The sequence below is a fragment of the Acomys russatus genome, chromosome 20 (assembly GCF_903995435.1).
Source record: "Acomys russatus chromosome 20, mAcoRus1.1, whole genome shotgun sequence".
NCBI classification, from domain to species: domain Eukaryota; kingdom Metazoa; phylum Chordata; class Mammalia; order Rodentia; family Muridae; genus Acomys; species Acomys russatus.
Window position 1 is genome coordinate 13728314 of NC_067156.1, and position 22900 is coordinate 13751213.

The window sequence follows — 22900 nt, forward strand, 5'->3', positions numbered from 1 at the left end:
ACAGATTGCAAGACATATCACTGAACTACATACATTTGCCTTATGCAATAAATATTTGCCATTTAAACATCAGGGAGACAAAATGATCAAAGGTTAGATTTTCCCTCTTTAGATTACATGACCTTAAATCATTGAGTCCATTTTGACAAAACACCCCCCTACTTGCTATATTCTGTTGCATGCTCATCCTAGGGAAGCTACAAGATTTCAGTAACTGTGGTCACAACATCTTTTTAACCAATTACTCTACCACAGCACAATGGTATTAAACGTGACTCAGAATTCCTACAGAGTAGCTAGGGCTGTGGTTTAGAGACCATATCTGGCATGCGATTCAACCCTTGGCAATGAAAAGAATTTACAAGGAAAGTTTAATGTTCAAATGTGGTTACTCTAAAATTTAACGTGAAGCACCTAATGTTGCACAATTAATACTCAGAAGCGGCACACCTAGGACAGCGGTCGGGAAATGTGGGCTCACTAATCTTATTTCAGGCAGTGTCTTCATCAAGCCGTATTGACTAGTTTTGTGAGTTTAAGCACTCAATATATTCAAGTGCCACTTTTCAGTTCACACCTTGAAGAGCAAGCTGGAAACCAGCCTTCTCATATTGCACAACACAACAGAGAGGAGGATCAGCCTGAAGGCTGAGCCAGGCCACTCTTCAGCCATGGCCCGGCTCTAGTTGCTGCCCACTGCTTTTCCTGCTTTTAAAAGTTGCTGGAGTAGGACAATGGAAAAAAACTAAGAATCCCCATTATCTAGTTCACTGAGGTTTTTATCTGATCACATGACAACAGCAAGACCCCTCCAGGAAGAGGATTCTAAGGGCAGTGTTCCTAGTATTCTGCCTTCTCTTTTACTCGAGCACCCTTTTAATCCCACCCACGAAAAAAAAAAGTGATAGCTATCAAGTTTTCACTTTCTCTACCATCAAATGATTTTTAAAAGCTCTTATTTTATTAATATGTATATACGTATGTTATGTGTGTGAGTGTACGTGATATTGTGTACATACCTGTGGAGGTCAGATCCCCGAGAGCTGGAGTGGTTGTGAGCTGCCCCAATGTGGGAGCTGAGAAATGAATGCAGGTCCTCTGGGAGAGCAGTCAGTGTTCTTTACCACCGAGCTACTTCTCCAGTCCAATTTCAGCGTCTCTCTATGTAGTTTTGGCTGTCCTGAATTTTGCTATGTAGACCAGACTGACCTCAAACTCAGTGATCCTAACTATTAAAAACATGCACCACCGTGTCCAGCCTCCATCAAAATGATTTTTAAAAGTGTTTTTTTCTTATCTAAATGAGAGTCTGCCTGTGGTACTTTTGAATGGAGCTTGAGCCAATGAACAGGTTCCTTTCTTAGCTATGACAATATTTTTTGAACTTGTATTATGTGCCACACACTACACTAAGCAATGTTTTTATATATATACATATATATATATGTAATTTAATCCAAATATTATAAAGAATTATTATAGCTATTTTGTAATCAAGCAAAGAAATATCAAAAGGCAATTTACCCATAGGGAAAGAGGTAGGCATGAAATCAGCCAAGATCTAATATACATGTTCACCATGTTCACCAATGGATAAAATGTGCTGTTCAGCCCCCCTTCTGAATCTTATTCAGCTTGACAAAGGAAAAAAATTCTGACAGTCTACAACATAGATGCTAAATAGAAGAATCCAGCCACAAAAAGATAATCAAATCACTATGTAGAGAGGCTATCTTGTGTACTGTATGAATGTATTGCCTATCAATTAAAAAAAAAAAACCTATGGCCTATAGGAAAGAGTAGAATAGAAGATAGGACATCCGGCAGGCAGAAAGGATTCCGGGATAGAGCCAAGGCGGAGATTCAGCACAAGAAAATGTGAGGGCAACAGACACCTGGTACCTGAGCAGACATAACCAGCCATGTGTCAAAATGTAGATTAATATAAGTGGGCTATTTTAAATTATGAGTTAATCAGAAGTGAGCCTAGCTATATGGCCTAGCTATTTGCAAATATACCTAGTCTCATGAGTCATTATTCCAGGAGCTTGGGGCTAGGAGGAAAAACATAACATCATACTACAGATGGACTCTGCTCTTTTTTTTTTTTTTTTTTAAAGAGGACCCCTGCTTATAGAAAAACTGCTGCTAGGGAGAATGGAGGCCTGTGAACAGCAGGTAGCAGACCATCCTGCTGTGGGCCCAGCTGCCCTATGAGCTAAGCTGAACGCGCCCCCCAGGAGGCACTGACCCTCAGGGTTCAGGTTCCTCTCCCATCCCTTCAATCTCTCTTGGGGGTGGCTGTGGGGTGGAGAAAGCAGGAGCTTGAGCAGGGCTAATGACAGCACCAGATGTGAACTGAGAAGCCCCAAGAGTCTGAACTAGCAAGGTACTGAGTTTGGAAAACAATAAAAGAGAAGAGAAAATGGGTATATATTAAAAAAAAAATTATAGAAAAAATTTTGGTTTGAAAATAGAAAAGTAAAGTTCTTAGGGAAGGAGATGGAAAAATATTTCCTATGTTAAAAAAAATGGAGGAAGATACAATGTGTCTGGATTCTGTATAACTTTGTTTTGCTTATAAGCATAAAAATGATCATTACATTGTATATTCTCTTTAGGAGAGATCAGAGTAAGACAGACTTGGAGAAAGAAGAGACTAAAAATTAGATTGGAGACCATAGAACAGAGGGTAGAGGATTATTTGATGTGTACACTGAGCATTCCATAATATGTAATTGCAAAACTGTGTATTACTTGTCAAGGTTCATATGTTTACAAAACAAAAGGGCCAAACACCAATAGAATGGAGACAGTCTTGGCAAGACTCATCCTCCAGGATGCTGAGACCCATTTATTCTAGCATCCTGCTTGATCCAGCGTTTGTTGCTGTTTGAAAGCTTGCTTTCAGGACAGCTTCAAAGAAAGCTGCTGATCCCAATTGGTCCAGGCTTTCAGACTGTTCCAAACAGGACATCATGTAAGCCTGCATTTTCACAGCATTTAGGTACTATACAACAAATGTTACAGCTAGCTTTCTTAACCATTTTCCCAATATTCTTGGTCCACCAAAAAGAAATACTATTCCCCAAATCAGCAGAAAGCAATTTTAAGAGAATGAAGTCCCATTTTCTTAAGGCAAGGTGAGGAGCTTTCCCTCATACTATTGGGAGATGAATGCATATCATTAAAAAGGGGTTGGCTACAAGTTATTAATTGGTCTTGATCAGGAAGAGAAGTATATATAGGAGTTTGGACTCAGGGATTTCTTTTTCCTTTTCTTTTCTCTACCCCTCTTTCTTCCTTAGGTGAGAGGGAAGGGGTTGAGAAGAAGGGGGTAAATATAGGAGTATCATATAAAAATAATATAGAAATGAGAAAAGGATAGATTATTGAATAACCAAAGAATATTTTAAAAAGACAATAATCTAACATTGGTGTTGATTTTGTATACTGATACAAAAATATCTTTGCTTGCATTAGTATAGTTTTTTTATATTGATACACATTTAAAGTTTACATTGTTTTATTGTATACTGATGCAAATTTAAAGTTATTTTGACATATATAATGTATATATGTTTCAACTACTATATAAGATATTGGACTTTTCAACTCATATATACAAGGTTTAGTTCTAGCCCTTTTAATAGCTCCTATTACAAACTGCTTAGAATATTTAAGTAACGCAAGTTAATAGTTAAGTCAATCAAGCTCATGGTCATGCCAGATACTAGTTTAGTTTATTGCAGAAATATACATCCTAGGCTGAACAGATAGTAAATAGCTGGAAACAAGTCATGTTTGCCTATTCAGATATGCTCAGATTAGGAAGAAAATGATTATACATTATGTAAATCTGTACAGATAGATAGGTAGTCTTCAGAAACCTACAAAAAAATGGCACTTAAAGATGCTTTATTAGGTGCTCGGATGTGTTGGCACATGCCTGTAATCCCAGCACTTGGGAGGCAGAGGCAGACAGATCTCTGTGAGTTCTAGGCCAACCTGGTCTACAAATCTAGTTTAGGAGAACCCCTATCCCAAGAAAGGAAGAAAGGAAGGAAGGAAGGGAGGGAGGGTGGGTGGGTGGGTGGGAGAAGTTTTATTATTTTAAGGCTTTTCTAACAATAAGAGATGTCAGCTCCTGGCAGCACCCCATTCATCTTGGAAGATGATGAGCATTGAAGAATCTCCTTATGGAGTTTGCTTCAATTGTGGAAAGCTGGCCACTGGGTAAAAGCTGCCCTTACTCCCTTTGCAGACAGAGTGCTGTCTGAAATGGGCAAAACTTGGATGCAGGCAAGTCATTTGCCAAGTTCTACCAAGACAAGGTAAGCAGCCCTTCATAATTCCTGCTTCACAAATATGTATCAGATATACTGGCCCAGAAGGGTGAAAACGATGCCCCAACAGTTGCTGAATAATTTGGGTGACTATCCAAGTAGCCAACTGCCTCTGTCAATTCTATAATGTTGGAAGTGCTTGCCTGCACTTTTTGCATACTCAGGCAACATTTATTCCTTCTCAAGTCTCTGACGGGGTTGAAGACTGGTTGTAGTCTAACAATTAGCTTAAGTTGCTTAGAATTTAAGAAGATTGTTTTAGATCTAGATGTTTTTAGGGTGGTAATGCAAGTTATGAGAGAAGATGATTTAGGAAGCCTGGCATGGTGACACATGACTTTATTCCCAGGACTCGTGGAGGCAGAGGCGGACTGATCACTGTGAGTTCAAGGCCAACCTGGTCTACAAAGCAAGTCCAGGACAGGCAAAACTACACAAAGACACATTGTCTCAAAAAACAAAAATCAAAACAAACAAAAGATTTAAGTACAGAACTCTGAACTCATCAAGACAAAGGATAGAATACCTTCTCCAAAGTAGCTAGATGCAAAAGGACTAGACACTGTGAATGTAAACCTTACCTTATAGTTTTCATAATTGCTCTTATTGTATATAGTTTATTATGGAAGAAAAGGAGCCTTTTATTGGACTAAAAGGGGGAATTGTAGAGAGAATATCTTATGTATTGTATAGATGCCTTGCCTGTGAATTAAAAAAAAAAAAAACCTAGGACCTATAGGAAAGAGTAGAATAGAAGGTAGGACATCCAGTAAACAGAAAGGATTCTGGGATAGAGCCAGGTGCAGTAGATTTGGCACCAAAAGATGTGAGAAGGACAGATGCATGGTACCTGAGCAGAGGTAACCAGCCACATGGCAGAATGTAGATTAAAATAAATGGGCTATTTTAAATAATGAGCTAGTTAGAGAAGAGCCTAGCAATATGGCCTAGGTATCTGTAAACATATTTTGAGTGCCATGAGTCATTATTCTGAGAGCTTGGGACCAGGAGGAAAAATGATACCATATTACAGCACTATTCTCCTCCTCCTTGTGTGCAGTGCCCAACGTGAAACCACAGGCCCAGAGTACAGGAGGGTGCTGACATGAAGGTTCAGAAACAGAGGATGTTTTTTAACTTACGTTGAGACATTCCAGGTTTGTAAGATGAAGAGTTCTAAGAACTGGGAAGACAGCTTCATGGAAGAACACTTACTTGGTATGCATGAGGCCTTGGAGGGAGACAGGTAGAGAAAGAAAAGTAAGGGAGGAAAAGAGAGGCAAGGGAAAGAGACAGACAGAATATGAATTGGCTAGATAACCTTAAACAAGAATTTCCAGAAACAAACTGTGCCTGCAAAGGAGTACTATAGAGAGGTTAGAATGTTGCAGGCCCAGAGCCTCATAATAAGTTATCTTTTGTTTGTTGGTTTGTTTGTTGGTTTGTTTGTTTCAAGACAGAGTTTCTCTGTGTAGCCTTGGCTGTCCTAGACTCCTTTTGTAGACCAGGCTGGCCTCAAACTCACAGTGATCTGCCTGCCTCTGCCTCCCCAAGTGTTGGGATGATAAGTTATCTTTAACTCCCTAAATAGCTATCTGAGCCAGACCTAATATCCTGTGACTAAAAATTTAATTTAAAATTTAAAAAGCTAGGAAAGATGTAAGGCACAGTGGAACATGCCTTTAGTTTTAGCACTCAGGAGGCAGAGGCAGGAGGATTAAAGTGAGTTCAAGGCCAGCCTGGTCTACAAAAACCCAGTTCCAGGACAGCCAGGGCTACACAGAGAAACTGTGTCTCTAAAAACAAACAAAACAAAACAAAAAAGTTAATAAAGAATGCTATTGAGGCCTGTAGCAGAATTCTTCTCATTTTGCTATAATCAGTTTACCTGATGTATTCACCAAGGTATTTGGAAAGTATCTTGATTTTATAGCTTTCCTTGTTCTGGAAAGCTGCCTTGGACTAAGCATGGTGGCACATGCCTTTACACTCCACACTCGGGAGGCAGAAGCAAGCAGATCTCTGTGCGTTACAGGTCATCCTTATGTAAATAGTGAGATCCAATCTCAACAGACAGACTGAAGGCAAACACAAGTAGATCCCTGGAGCTTGCTAGCCAGCTTGGACTGGTTGGATCCTAACACCAAGGTACAATTTTCAATTTTTCCTCTTGTGGAACCAAGATTCAAATAGAAGAAATTCTGAATATTCCCTATAATGCCAGATGTGATGGTGGACACATTTAATCCCAGCACTCGGGAGGCCACGGCAGATGGCCATGGACTGAACCACAAGTAAAAGATAAAGCACTCCTCTATTTTTGGTTTGGTTTATGGGTGTTATGAGACAAGGTCTTGCTATGGAGTTTTTGTTTGTTTGTTTGGTTGGGTTTTTTTTGCCTCCAGTTGATCAACTCAGGTGCCATGTCAGCGTGGTTGCAGATTACAGCTGAACACTGAGAATACTACAAAAGGCCAGACGAGCTGGAGCTGGGATTTCTGTCTTTTGTTCTCCTTGTTCTTCTATGTAACCAGCACCCTTCTAGAAAGCTGGATCAATTCCTTTGCCCTGCCTAAGGCCTATACTTTCCTTTAAAGCAAGGTCTCACTATGTAGCCCTGCCTACTTTCCTTAGATAGAACCCTACTTAGACCAGGTAGGCCTTGAACTTATGCTCATTCTATTGCCTGTCTCCAGAGTGCTAAAATCACAAGTATACACCAACATGCCTAGCTCAAGACAAACACGAGAGAAATTCTATGGTCCACAGGATACAATCTCTTCAGCAAATAAATTACATGGAATAAAAAACAAGAAACAAGAAACAGAGAAAGGATGCCAGGCATGGTGTCTGCATACCTTTAAACCCAGCACGGAAGAGGCAAGGCAGGCAGATCTCTGTGAGATTTAAGTCGGTATGATCCACATAGCACGTTCTAGGTCAGCCAGGGCTACACAGTGAAATTCTGTCTCAAAATTAAAGAAGGAGGATAAAGTGAAAAAAAGATCTGTCAACCAAAATCTATGTGTGAATTCTCCTTTATAGTATTATTATTCAAGACATTTCTAAGGGAACCTGGGATACTAAACATAGACTACGTCGAAAATAATCAGTTACGGGGCTCATAATGATAGCTCGCTCAGTGGGGCACAAATGAGCGCGCACACACACATGAATTTAAAAAGAATTATGGTTAATTTTATTAGGTATGACTGCCCCCTGATGGTTGTATTAAAAATTTAATATAAATCTTAACCTATGGTAAATACATTCCTGATGTGTTATGATAAAATGTCTCTCTATATCTGACACTTGCTCTAACCAGGGGGAAGAATCAAGTAGCAAAATGGAGAAGCCACAGGCTTGAAACAGAGAAGACACAGTGTCACTAATGCTGAAATCAGGGCTGGTGCTACAGTTAAAGCTACTGAAGCTCAACTAGAAGGTACTTGTCTACCATGTGTAAAGAAACTTTGGGTTCAATCCCAGAATTGCATAAGCAGGAAGTAGTGGTGCACACTAGTAATCCCAGCACTTGAGAAATGGAAAAAAAAAAATCATTATGCTCAAGGTCATGCTTGACTGTACAGTAAATTAGAGGTCAGGCTTCAGACATGAAAGCCTATCTCAAAGAAATGATGCTGAAACTGGATGGTGGTTCACAAAGTATCTGGCCATTCCTAACTTTTGTATATGGCTATTTTGGTTTTGTTTGTTTGTTTGTTTTGAGACGGAGGTTCTCGGTGTGTAGCTTTGGCTGTCCTGGAACTCACTCTGTAGCCCAGGTTGGCCTTGAACACAGAGATCCACCTGTCTCTGCATCCCAAGTGCTGGGACAAAGGCATGCACCACCACTGCCTAGCCATTATAAGCAATGAGCTAGTGAGATAGCCTCATCTCTATGCCCCATTACAGATAAACATAGGTGAGTTACTTAGTGTATGCATCTTTCAACCATTCTATATACCTGAAGTCAATACACACTTTTTCAACAATGAAATGCTTTTAAAAGAGCCAACGCACTTCATCTAGACACACCTTTTGTACTGATAAACAGACATTACCAAACACTTTTGAATAAGCTCATTTCTTCGTGGCTAGTAGGTCACATGATGCAAAAGTTTCAAATCATTGGCACTTTTTATCCCATAAGTCTGAGCAAATATTAATACAGGATGGATCCCAAGAGCAGAGATAATATATTAAAAAGTACACAGTAAATTTCAACAGATGTTCTCATGTCCACCAAAAGCACATGTGCATTCCTGGTGCCAACAACACACTGTACAACCAAGAAGTATTTAAAAATTTTGCCAATATTGTGCAACAAATAGTACTTTTATCTCACCTCCAAACTAGTGTGCCTGAGGGGGTTGGTTGTTTGTTCGTGTGTTTGTGGAAGACAGGGTTTCTCTGTGTAGCTCTAGCTGTCCAGGTGTCCTGGAATTGGCTTTGTAGACCAGGCTGGCCCTGTGCCTGCACTGGGACTAACGGTGTGTGTCACCACCAGTGAGGCTGAGTTTCTAAGACGTTTATTACTTCCTCCTTTCTGTTCACATCACGTTACCTGGTTTCAGCTGAGAAAATTGCTTTTTCTTATTAATTTATACGTGTGAATAAATTAGCCCTTTTCATGCTTTAGATATCTTATCTGGAACTGTTGTTTCACATTGAAATTTGTTATTTTCTATATTCACAAACTTCAGGAGATTTGTGTAGCTATAAATCTATTCCTACATGAATCTTGGCTAATAGCCTATTAAGAAAACCATTTGACACTACAAAAAGTAATGGTAAATTGCATTCTTTCATGTTTGCATAATTGCATTTTAATTCATTCACCTGGAATTTGCTTTCTCTCTATTGTACTGCGCAGGATAAAGAGTACCTGTTGTTGATACTCCATTGGTTCTCAAGGAGCTGAGTGTCTAAAATGGCCACAGGTCTCCAGGCTACAAGCATCTTCCTCATCTACTGTTCCAGTCTGTAGACTTCTAACTCCTGCCCAACATCCCTGTTTTGAGTAAAGCAAGTTTACAATCTGCCTAGAAATTTACAACAGGTACTACTTCCACTACTGGCTTCCCTTCAAAATGGCTTACATTCTTTTTTCCAATAATCATCAGAATTATTTCTAAATTTCTTATTTAAAAAAAAAAAAAAATCCTGAGGTCAGCAAGATGACTTAATATGTAAGAGTGCTGGCCACTGAATGTAAGAGTGCTGGCCACTGAATTTGACAACCAGAATTCAATTACAGACAATAGATTACATCATGTTGTCCTCTAGCCTACACACACACACACACACACACACACACACACACACACACACACACTTCTAGTGCATCTCATAATCTCTATGCCAGGAGACAGAGGCAGCAAATATTAAGATTTAAGGCCAATTTGGGCAATTAAAAACACCCTTTCTTTAAAAAAAGAAAAATCATTAAAATTTTCTCAGCATTTACAAATTAATCTGGAAATCACTATACTGCCCTCTTTACAGTGGATTTTTATTAAGCAATTTTACATATGTCTTTGTTATTCTAAATTCCAATGCAAGAATTTTAGAGCAATAAAAGGTGACAATTAAGACAGACACAGTGGCACACACCTGTAATCCCAGCACTCCAGGAGGTGCTTGCTGCTAACTTGATGACCTGAGTTCCATCCCTAATACCCATATAAAGGTGAGAGGACAGAACCAACTCCACAGAGTTGTCCTCTGACCTCTGACTGGTGCTCCATGGCATGCCCTCCCTGCCATCAAGTACACATATACACAATAAAAAATTTAAATGTTTCAATTTCAGAAAGAGCTAACAAAGCATAACAACCAGAAAGTATCTTCTACTGACAGAGACAGGAAAACACTAGTCTGGCTGAACATGACAGCTCACTTGTCATACCAGCACTCAGGAAACTAAGGCCAGTCTGTGCTACAAAATGATACACTGAGTTTGTTGTTTAAAAAGGAAGGAAGGAGGGAAGGAAGGAAGGAAGGAAGGAAGGACAGCCTACCAGCACTTGGTAGGCTGAGGCAAGTAGGCCAGACTAAGTAAGTGAGACTGCCTAATAAAAAAAGTTTAAGGTGTAAACAGCTCAATGGCAAAGCACTTGCCTAGCATGTGGTAAAGCAACTGAGCTTGATCCCTAGCACACCTCCAAAAATAATAATTAAGAAAGAGTGGTATTCTAAGAGTTCCAAGCATTAGATCCAATCTCAGTCACTTTTGATTCTAGGAGAAAACACAGGTATCTCTTCTACTCCTGATGCTGGCTGGTACAGCCATGACTGAAACCAACAGGAGAAACGAAGGACTCTCTTGGCACTTGGGAACCCAAACAGCACCATGATACTGTCCTCATTTTCTTTGTAGCTCCAGGACTGAGAAACTGTAACAAATGCTGACATAAAAACTCCTAAAAGGCCCAAGGCAGTGAGTGGTGGTGCACACTTTAATCCCAGCGCTTGGGAGGCCGAGGCAGGCAGATCTCTCTGTGAGTTTGAGGCTGCCTGGTCTATAAGAATCTAGGATTGCCAAGGCTACATAGAAAACCCCTTTCTCTAAAAACAATACAAAACAAAAAGGTTTGTCTGGTTTACTAGCCAAAGCACCGTGGGAAAGAGCACCTAGCAAACCTGAATTGTGTGTGTGTGTGTGTGTGTGTGTTTGATGTTGCAAGTAGGTGTGTACATATATGCCCACCTGGCACATACAATGGCCTAAAGAGGGCTCTGGATCCCCAGGAACTGGAGTTATCAGCTGCCAGGCAGATGCTGGGAATGGCCTAAGACCTTGAAGAACAAACATTGCTCTGAACTACTGAACCAGCTCTCCAGGCCCACAACAAAACTTTTAAGCAATAGCTGCTACACTCCTGCCATATACTACAAAACAAACCTGTAGCCACATTCCAACAGCCAAGGGCAAATGGGAAACCTAGAACTCTGCCTTCACGGGACCCTACCTCTGTCCACAGCCCCATCACAGAGGCATTGGGGAAGGCCAAGTGGGAACGAAGATGGACAGTCCCTATTCCCTCCATACAAAGAGGCAGCACTTCCCCAGAGTATGTCACAGGAGACCTGCTCTCATAAAAGCCCACAATTAACAGGCAACACACCCATTCCTTTGTCCTTGTGATGTCAGAGAAGACTTAGCGAATCCCCACTAGCACCCAACAGTTGCCATATCTCCCTCCTGTGTTTGAGAGCCAATGAAATCAGGGCTGAGCAAGAGTACTGTAACATGATGAGGTGAATCTATGAACAAAAGTCAGAGGTAGTGGAGGCTACCTTCGAGCCCAGTGGGGGGCCTGAGGCCGTGCAGAGGCAGGCAAGCTCTCTGTGAGTTCAGGCAGGGCCAGCCTGGTCTACACAGTGAGTTCTAGGAGAGCCAGAGCTACACAGTAAAACTAGGTCTCAAAAATAAAACAAAATATGAATCAGCTTTTGGGGGGATTATTTCTTATGTTGTTTTCTGTTTCCTAAGTGCTGGTTACACTTGGCAGTGAATCAGTTTTTACTCACCACAACAGGAGACAAGATACTCTCAAACAAAATGGAAAACACAATCATCAATAGATGCCAACACCAGGAAGAGGTGAGAATTATTTGACAGAAGGCCTTCAAACAACCACCAAAGCCGGGAGTGGTGGTGCATGCCTTCAATCTCAGCAGTCGGGAGGCAGAGGCAGGAGGATCGCTGTGAGTTTGAGGCCAGCCTGGTCTACATAAACGAGTCCACGACAGCCAGGACTGTTACACAGAGAAACCCTGTTTCAAAAAACCTTAAAAAAACAAAAACAAAAAACCAACCATCATAAAAGTGCTAATCAGCATGAAAACGTTTAAAATACATTTCAAATCCATGGGACACAGGTGGTGTGCCAAGAAACTGCAGAAAAGATGTTTCAAATCATTAATGCAGGCTCAGAGCTCAAAAACCTTGGAAAGCATGGGGACCCCACAAATAAACCCAAGCAAGCAGAAAGAGGAAATAGGAAAGAGAGAAATTAAATTGAAAAGAAGGAAGGGATTGATGAAAACAAAGCCTGATCTTGGAAAGGACCAATGCAACTAAAAACTCCTGGCTCTGGCTGACCCAGAACTGGTCATAACGTAAGCCAAGTTGGCCTTGAACAGATCCACCTGAGATTAAAGGCATACAGGAAGCCTATGTGCTGGGACAACAGACAAGAACAGCTGTGCTCAATCAAAATTGTTAGTTAGTAGAGTCACCACCCTACCCCAGGTCAGGACTTTCTGTTGTCTCTGTCTTCTCATGTCTGTTGTTGCTGCTGAGAATTTAAATTGGCTTTTAGTTCGCTTGTGTGGAGGTCAGTCATTTCTTAGCTTTTTGGACCTCACTGTTGTCATTTCATAGTTTGAGTGTAGCTGTCTGTGTAAGTTCTTGTGAGCGTATCCTATTTGTGTTCACTAAGATTGGGATGGTAGATTCCCATTTTGGCTCAACTTTCAAAGTTTTCAACCATTACAATAAGTAGTTCCACTTACCCGCAGGGCATACATTCCAACTACCCACCCCCATGGCTCCGCAAAAACCACAGGTAGCACTGAATCCTGTGCTCAGTTTCCCCCTTAAACATATACACAGAGATTTGATAGTTTATCCATCTTAGCAAAGTGCACGTCAAGCAGTGTGGTCATAACATGCACTTTAAAGTGTTGCAGCAAAACTTGCACAAGTCTCCCTATGCCTTAGAGCCCCAGTAGTAGAAGATCTGTTCTTACCATAAACTACAGAATTTGAGCGTATGATTGTTTCTTATTGAGTGGAGGGTATCACTTTCCTAGTTCTTTCTTACATTGTTATTACAGCATTTATTACATTTGTTTTAACAAGTCTGTGTTGAATTTATTAGAAGACCGAGCCTTTTGCCCTGTTTTTTGTTGTCGTTGTTGTTGTTTTAAATATAACAGCTCAGTAGACATTTTATAGGTATGTATTAAATGAACTATGGACTGGATCTCAGAAAATAAAATCTGAGAGTTGCACAACATTTTTATTTTTAAAACAAAGGTCCCAGGCTGGGCATGGTGGCGCATGTCTTTAATCCCAGCACTTGGGAGGCAGAGGCAAGCGGATCTCTGAGTTCAAGGCCAGCCTGGTCTACAGATCGAGTTCCAGGATGTCCAGGATGAAACAGAAAAAGTCTGTCTAGAAAAAACAAACAAAACCCCCAAACAACAAAAAGTAAAGGTCCCACATGACCTCTTCAGAAAATGACATCTTGCATAGTTCCTGATTACTAGTGCCGACCCTCCTTTTGTTCCTGGCCAGCGAGGAAGGGAGGGGAATGAACAAGTTTAAGACCTACTAATAATAACCACACATGGAAAATATGATCCGGTTGCCAGACTTTTAAAAAACTACATCACAAAGATATGAACTGGCCAAGCGTGGTAGCGCACACCTTTAACCCCAGCACTCTGGAGGCAGAGCCAGGCGGATCTCTGTGAGTTCGGGCTAGCGTGGTCTACAAAGTGAGTACAGGACAGCAAGGGCTACACAAAGAAACCCTGTCTCGAAAAACTAACCAACCAACAAAACAAACAAAAAACAAAAACAAAGATTTGAACTGTCTTTAAGATGGGAATAGATTGAAATGATGCCCTCCCAAATACCAAAATAAGCTTTTTTCTTGCAACCTATAAGATGATTCAAAGTAAATACAGAAAAACAAGAATATACAAGAAAATTCTGATAAAAAAGAGTAAGAAAAAAAAGAACAGTTGTGGGGTTGGAGGAGTGGGTGATGTCCTACAGACCATGTAAATCAGAATGGCAGCAGTGCCTAAGAACACTGACCAGCAAAGCAGACAGTAGAGATGTCCCTGAAAGGTTTATCTAAAATGCATGTTTTTTCTCTTCCTTCCTCCAAAACTGAAATTATGAAATGGAAATGTCCCATGAAGTGGCAACAGCAAGTGCCCACACTCTGATCATCAGGGTGCCTGAGGACAGTATAGTGTCAAAGCACTTGCCTACTATGTGCAAGGCCCTGGGTTTGACTCCTGGCAACCTAAGAAAACAAATGTTTAAAGTGACAGTAAAAAAATCTGTATTCTTACAACTGTCCCTAAAAATTCTACTCACACTAATAAACTTTAAAAGTCCCAGGTTTCCCTAAACTAAGCTAGGTCTCAGTAGCAAACTCCACTTCTCTGGCTGCCATGTAAGCTCCATGAAGACAACTGTGGCATTTTATCTGCTAAATCATCTCAGTCCAGTATGAGGAGTGCAACAACTGTTTCCTGAATAAAGCAACAAGTTTCCTTTCACGTTTCAAGTGAAACTTTCCCTTTATTTTAAACAAAAAATTTTGGGCTGGAAAAATGGCTTATGCTTGGTATGTGAACTGAATTCAATCCCCAAAATCCATGGAAGTCAGACAGTGCCTCCCAGCAACCAGGAGGCAGAGACAGGAGACCCCTGGAGCACACTGGCTAGCCAGCTTAGCCTCATCAGTGAGCCCTGGGTGAGACCCTCTCTCAAAAACCTAGGTGGGTGGTTCCTGAGGAAAGATGTGCTCAGCCTCTGGCATTGGCATGCGCACGCACACAGGCTGTACGCACCCATGCACACAAACACACATAACAAGTCTCTTTCGTATTTGACACATATTGTGTGTGTGTGTACATGGGCATGTGTGTTCTTTGGAATGCATGGAGAAGTTGGAGGACATATAGACAGCAGGAATAAAAATCATCAGTCTTGCCGGGCATGGTGGCGCACACCTTTAATCCCAGCACTTGGGAGGCAGAGGCAGGTGGATCACTGTGAGTTCGAGGCCAGCCTTGTCTACAAAGGGAGTCCAGGACAACCAAGGCAACACAGAGACCCTGTCTCAAAAACCAAGGGAAAAAAAATCTTCAATCTTGGCAGCTTTTACCCACTGAGCCATGTTTGTTTGTTTGTTTGTTTGTTTTTGAGACAGGGTTTTCCTGTATAGCCTTGGCTGTCCTTTGTAGACCACACTAGCCTGGAACTCACAGAGCTATGCCTGCCTCTGCCTCCCAGAGTGCTGGGATTACAGGCCTGCACCACTGCACCTGGCTGCAGAGGAAATTTTCAATTCAGAGGAGTTAGTGTTTTCGAAGGGGCATGTCTGCTTAAGGCACAACAATGCACCTTCTGCTCTTATCTAACTACCAGTTTACAGGAAATAAAAATATTCCTTAGTCAGTGTGTCTTCTGGGATCTTCAAAACCATCTCCTTGGGGTCAATGTAGTCAGAACTACCTTGACAACAATGCTAAATACCCTGTATCTTTCCCTCTTTCTCTCCCACACATTTAGTGGTGCTTTGCAGCAGTCATGAGATGTGTGATGGAACAGACCGAATTCAGAAACAAACATGAGAATTCATTTTCCCAGTAAGGAGCATAAAAGATCTGCAGGCACTGAGGTACTTCAGTGGTAGACAGCTCACTTAGCATCAGGACACCGGGAACTGTACCACCAACAATGCAGGAAGCAGCCACTCTTCTTCCTAATATTCTTTTAGAAATACACTTTTCATCAAAAATATTTTGTGTTGCATTTTAAATACTTAACAAATGTAGTAAATGCAAATATATACCCTACTTCAGAAAAGAAAGAAAGAAAAGCTAAGCAAGTACATGTCTATAAGCCCATGCCTTGAGTGGTAGAAGCACGAGAAAAAGGAGTTTAAGGCCAGCCAGAGCTACATGAGACTGTGCCTAAATAAATAAATAAATAAATAAATAAATAAGTTGAAAGCCATGGAGATATTTATGGAGTATAACAATACCTTGCAACTAACTTCTCGATACTGAGTCAAAGAAAAATAGGAGGCAATGAGAAGAAGATAATCAGGAAAGAAATTCTGGCTACATATTTGATTTTTTTTTTCCTCACATTTTTGTGGCTGGTGAAATAGCAGAGCAGGCAAAGGTGTTTGCCGCCAAATTTGATGGCAATAGAAAGCTGGCTTCCAGAGATTGTCCTCTGACCTTCACAGGGGCACCACAGCAAGCCAAACAAAGATGAAGAAAAAAAGAAAAAGGCCAGCATGCTTTAAGTGTCGGTAAAGACTCTCTGTGGAAGCCGGGTGATGACTACATGGCATTTATATTTAGGTAGCGTGTTTCATGATTTGTTTTTCTTGATTAGCCTACAGGTTGATAATTTAAATTTTCCATCCAAAAAAGTTACAAAATGTCTTTGTATTACAGGTCTTATTCCTGGAAAGGGAGGTGAAAAATCTATAAAAATGAGGGAAAAGATATGTAGCTACAATTGAACAGTTTCTTCAAAGATACAGTTTGTGTTAGTTTGAGAACATCAATTATTTTAACTACAGAAACTTCAGTGCAAACTTGTTCAGTAACACAACACAGAAAAGTGTCAATTTATAACGGAATCTCTTAAAACACACACACACACACACACACACACACACACACACACACACACACGTTTTAAAGCAAATACTGTCTCTAAAACCAACAAATTAGAGCAGGTAATATACAATACTTATTTTATTAATGTCATCTCCTGCTTTCTAAAGCATTATCAGTGAATACAAATTCAACAAATACTTTAGAAATTTCATCAAAAGGCAATCAGTTGGGCCAGGCGTGGTGGTCCACACCTTTAAACCCAGCACTTGGGAGGCAGAGGCAGGCAGTTCGATGGGAGTTGGAGGCCAACCTGGTCTACAAAGTGAGTCTAGGACTACACAGAGAAACCCTGTCTTGAAAACCAAAAAGTTAAAACAGCTAAAAATTGAAATAGAATAACCCAAAGGAACCCACTATCTACCTCATACACAGCACACCAGCACTCCCCACCTACACCACCACCAGTACTATGTTCACTGGTATTCAAAATGTCTATTTACATGTGCCTTTTTTCTAAGTACAAAGCATTTCATCATGTAATGACATCGCTGAGCCATGCCCATCACACATCTAATATTTGCCCACACACTGGCACCACTACCTTTGTAACATTTGCAACATTACCCAGCACAATCTCATCCCTTCCTTTCCTGCCTATGGTAATCATCACCTTGGTAAACAGTACACAATCACTGCTTTTCACATAGTTTTTCTTTTGTTAAGGTTACTGTTTGTATTGAGACAAGGTCTATCTATCTATGTAGCCCAGACTGGACTTGAACTTTTTATTTGCCTGCCTCAGCCTCCCAGGTTGGAATTACAAGTAAGCATCACCAGGACCAGAGTTACATGTCTTCATTGTAAATAAAGTATATGTGAACACTAGATTTTGCTCATTTTCTAACTTTCCTAAATGGCAAATTGGTCTGTACTTTGACTATTTAACTCAGAATTTTGGTGTTTCTTAATTCAGTTATGCTGTTTCAAAATATCTGGTGAATATCTTTGAAGATATTGTTAAATTGTAGCTCTATCAAGAGTGCCCAAGCTTTTGACACTGTAACACATTATCATCTGCAAAACTCACACTCAAAACCCATGCAATTGGGCTGCAAAGATGGTTGGGTGGTCAAGAGCAATTGTTCTTGCAGAAGACTTGAGTTCAATTCCTAGCACCCACAAGGTGGTTCACAGCTGTCTGTGACTTCAAGGGAGAGGGCCTCCTTGGGCACTGCGTGCACAAGGTGCATGGATAAAAATGCAAGTGAAACATTCATACACATAAAATTAGTAATTAAAAAAACTATACAATAGGAGATGGGAGATGGCTCAGTGGTCAAGAGCACTTCCTGTGGACCCAGATTTAATTCCCAGCACTCACATGATAGCTCACAACCATCTATAACTCCAGTTTCAGGTTTCAACACCCTCTTCTGGCCTCCTTGGGCACACAAATGGTACACAAACAATCATGTGCACCCATATACATAAACATTTTTTTTTTTAACTTTAACAGGGGGCTGGAAAGACAGCTCAGTGGTTAAGAGCACTGTCTGATCTTCTAAAGGTTCTGAGTTCAACTCTCAGCAACCACATGGTGGCTCACAACCACCTACAATGAGATCTGGTGCCCTCTTCTGGTATGCAGGCACACATGTGGGCAGAATACTGCATAAATAATAAGTAAGTAAATCTTGAAAAAAAAATAGTACAACAGAATGGCCAAAGAGTAACAAAATCACACATTAGAAAAGAAAAAATCACATACTGTGTTGGAGGGAATTTATTCCTAGCCTTGGCTACAGGGAGCCCTCCCATTGCAGAATGCCCACATCTGCCTCAGTTCACTGATTAAAAACAAAACAAACAGCTGGGCAGTGGTGGTGCACGCCTTGCCTTTGAACAGTCTAATCTCAGCATTCTGGAGGCAGAAGCAGGCAGATCTCTGTGAATTCGAGGCCAGCCTGGTCTATGGAGTGAGTTCCAGGATAGCCAAGGTTACACAGAGAAACCCTGTCTCCTAAAAACAAACAAACAAACAAACAAAAATTCTGCTGGCCATTACTTATTTGCTTGAATATCACAATTTAAAGCTCATTTTCTAACTACCAGAATGTGTGTGTTCACTTTTTAAACTATCTCAGTGGTCTTCTTTCCTTACCATACAGGACCTAGGCCAGGCGCCCCTGTAGTTTTGTTTATCAACTTCAGCATGCTCATCTCGTGTAGCACATTGCTAAAGGCAGTCATTTAACTACTGTGAACTAGAAGATCTCCACTGTAGATGGTACGGCAAGGCTAGGGCATATGTTGATTATATAGAAAGCAATATGGCATGCAAGGCCTTGGGTTCAATCTCCAGCACTACTCACGTCCCAAAGTAAATGTTATTTCCATTTTTGTGATAAGGTTGCTGTTGGAAGGACCCTGCTGTTTGAGGTTGCAGTCTTCCCAGTCCAGATAGTCACTCTGAGCTCCCTCTCCCCAGGAGGGTCTCCTACCCTCTGCCTGATTCCATCTGGAGAGTGTCTTTAGACATAGATGCCCCTAACCACATTTGATACGTGGCCTCTGACACAGCTCCCTGCTAGCTCTCCCCTCCCTGCTCCTATAGGATAATTACTGTGTTCCCGCTTATTTCATAGGAGCCAAATGCAAACCAAGCATCCTTAAAGTGCCTAATTTCAACCAATTATGTACACCTATCCTGGGCCCTCCCCCACCACCACTCCCCAAGGACTATATAGCCTTTGTTCTCCCCGAGTAAAGTTGAACTAGCTCCCTGAAGTGGTTCCCAGAGTGATCAGACTCCATTGTGAGTCCCAGCTCTGCTCCTCCCCTTCTGCTCCCCCTGCCTTTGTGGGCTGGTGGCCAACAGCCCCCACCCCCACCCCCAGGGAAGAGGACAACCACAGGTTGCAATACATAATTCTGTGCCCACATGCTCTGTCTCAGGATACATTCTAACAAGAGAATGTTAAAGTCAACAATCATATATATATGGCGGTCAAGTTCATCTCTAAAGCAGGTATACCTCTTTAACTCCTCTATCGAGCATGCAGTGTTGTTAATGTTTCTGCTTATCCTGAATGATTCTTATATTATGCCTGTTACTTATTTATTTTTATTTACAGAGGCAGGGTCTCTTTATGTAGCCCTAGCTGTCCTAGAACACTCTATACCCACTTACTTCTGCCTCCCAAGTGCTCAAACTAAAGATATGTGTCACCAAGCCTGGTTTATCACATGTTTTTTGAGATATGGTTTCTCTGTGTAATAGTCCTGACTGTCCTGGACTCCATTTGTAGACCAGGCTGAACTCACAGAGATCCACCTGCCTTTGTCTCCCACTACGCCCAGGGCCCAGCCCTATTATACTTTTTAATTGCCAATCTAATCAACCATTGATATCATTGGTCTGTTTTTTTCCCTAATTACTGTCACTTTCTGATCTTTTCGGTTTCCTCATGCAAAAAGTATATATGCAATACTGTCATTTTTCTATTGATTCCCTACTGTCTCAGCCCTGTTGCTGGTTGCGTGTGTTTGTAAATGCTTCCTCCACCCCATAAACCCATTGTTGACTTTGAAATTTCTGACTTCTTAAAATTCACAACTACTGGGGCTGGAGAGATGGCTCAGTGGTTAAGAGCACTGACTACTCTTCCAGAGGTCCTGAGTTCAATTCCCAACAACCACATGGTGGCTCACAACCATCTATAAGTGATACAACGCCCTCTTCTGGCCTACAGGAGTACATGCATGCAGAGCACTGTATACGTAATAATAAATAAATAAATCTTTTTTAAAAAACCAAACAAACATTCACAACTACTTTCCAAGCCCTATTAGTGTTTCTCAAAGCTTTTGATCCCCTGAGCGGGAAGCCACCCCATATAATCAGACTGAAAATCTTAACAGTAGGTTTTTTCTTAACCAAAGCAAACACAGGACAATTTGACCTCCACGGGTACCCATGTCCAAGTAAGTACACACATACAAAAAGTATAAGAGGAAAGGGTCTGGAGAGATGCCTCAGATGAACACCGCTGTTCGTGCAGAGGACCTGAGTGCCTGCAACTGTGAACACACAGTTCCCAAAACTTGAATCAATAGGCCCATAACGACTTGTAACTCCAGTTCTAGGGAACTTTAGATGACATACATACATTACAATCATACAGATAAAAGTAAGTTAAAGTCCAGACACTTTATATGAAATCCATGCAGATGTCTGAAACAATAAAGAACAGTGGTACTATTCAATGATTTAAGAATTAAGATTAAGCGGATGAAAGAAGACTGGATCTCACTATGTACTATGTAGCCCTGGCTGACCTGGAACTGGATTTGCTGAACAGAATGACCTCAAACTCAGAGACCCTGTGTGCTAAGATTAAAGGTGAGTGCCACCACATCGGGCCACCAATACCTTTTTCCCCCCTGTGGGTCTAACACAAACTAGCTCTTTACAAGTAAGGTTACTCAGCAGGAACAAACTGAGTATTTTGTGTGTCAGTGAAAGAGACATCTGTTCAAAACAGTTCACTTCGCTTTGGGGATCACTATTAAATATTTGTAGAAGGCCTCGCCTGGTGGCCCACACCTTTAAGTCTCAGCACTCAGGAGGCAGAGACAGGCGGATCTCTGGAGGTTTGAGGCCAGCCTGTTCAGGACAGTCCTCACTAAAAAACAAAACTGTAACTACTAACTCCATCATTTTCAGGTAAGGCATCTACAATCCAAAGGCTAAAAGAAATTCGCCAGCTGGGGAGATCCTTTTCCTACCAAGAAAGCACTCTTTACTCAGGTGTCTTAATAGCCTCGTGGTTCAAAAACTAACATACCTGTATTGCTAACACATGAGCAAGTTGATTACCATAGAAAGGGCACAATTCCCAACCCCACATCCCCACCCCGCTCCCCCCTTCTCTGTTGTTCAGTGAAAAACTACACGATGAGGAAAACGCAGACTGAGTGAGTGAGTTTCGGGCTCTAGCCCGGTGCTGGGCCTAAACCTCTCGATACTGATCCAGTGTTAGACTGTAGGACTTTTTTGATTATTTTTTCTTTTACTCTGTCACTGCGGACCAAGCACCAGTTCTAGAAGAGGCGTGGTAAAAGAAGAGTGGGAAACACCGCTGACCTCGCGACAGCACTCGCGAGCCGCGGCAGGGACGCAGGAGAGCGCGGGTGGGATGCGCAGACCCAGGGTAAAAAGCCGAGCACCAGGAGGAGCTTGACGCCTGCCTGACAGTTGTACCAGAGAGTCGGGTGGCTCACGGAGTGCCAAGGACAAGATGCCGAGAGCCCAGGAAAGGACGCGGGATCCAGGAAGCCCAGGTGCGGGCGCGAGATGCCAGGAGTTCGGGGTGAAAAGTGGGGAGCCTGGGGCAAGGGTGTCGGGATCAGGGGAGTCCGGACCAGATCGCTAGGAACCTGGGGTGGGCGACGGCGCGGGAAGCCAGGGAGTCCGTACCGAACCACCAGGAACCGGGGGGAAAACTGGGGAGCCCGGGCGGAACTCAGGAAGTCGGCGCCTCAGGAGTTCGAGGTGGGAAGCTAGGAACCTGGGGTACGAGTGGGTGGCCTGGAGCCCGGGGCAGGACGCACGCGGCCGCTCACCTTTGCGCAGCTCCCGCTCCCACACCGTGACGATGGGCCGCGAGTGTTTGCGATGGTGGATGAGCCACAGGGACAGGGTCTGCACGCTCTGCTGCGAGTTGCTCAACTCGGACAGCTTCTTCTCCAGCGCCGCCTCGGAGAAGGCGGACATCCCTCCGAAACCACGTTCCCGCCGTCCCACGCCGTGGAGCCGAGGGGAGGAGAGTGTCGCCGCCCTCGTCGCCGCCTCGCCCCCACACCCCACCCTTCCCCACGCCCTCACCACCGCCACCCACAAGTCCGAGGCCGGTCGCAACCTAGCAAGATGGCGCCCGGCCGGCAGTGACGTCACGCACCGGGCCCTTTCCCTCGCGCTGCTCTCCCTGGGAAAAGGAGACGCCGCCTGTAGGCGGGAGTGGGAAGAGGGAACCGAGCGGAAGAGGCGGGAACAAGGCCAATGTGGAGAAAGGGGGCGGGGCGGGGCGGGGCGGGGCGGGGCCGGCATCCAGGGGCGTGACCAGGCCTCGGGACTGGGCTTTCTGAGCCCGCCTTGT

At 42.4% G+C, this 22900-nt stretch overlaps 1 protein-coding gene across 4 annotated transcripts in view; it reads right to left on the reverse strand.

Annotated features, from left to right (window-relative positions):
- Rprd1a (regulation of nuclear pre-mRNA domain containing 1A) overlaps positions 1-22608 on the reverse strand; it is a 46212-nt gene extending 23604 nt beyond the window's left edge. For all 4 annotated transcript variants that reach the window (XR_007832480.1, XM_051163692.1, XM_051163691.1 and 1 more), the window contains exon 1: positions 22368-22608. Coding sequence is in view for 3 of the 4 variants with exons in the window: in XM_051163692.1 (XP_051019649.1) it covers positions 22368-22518 (151 nt within the window). In the remaining variant the exon portion in view is untranslated. The remainder of the gene's footprint in view (positions 1-22367) is intronic.
- Between the last annotated feature and the right edge of the window lie 292 nt (positions 22609-22900).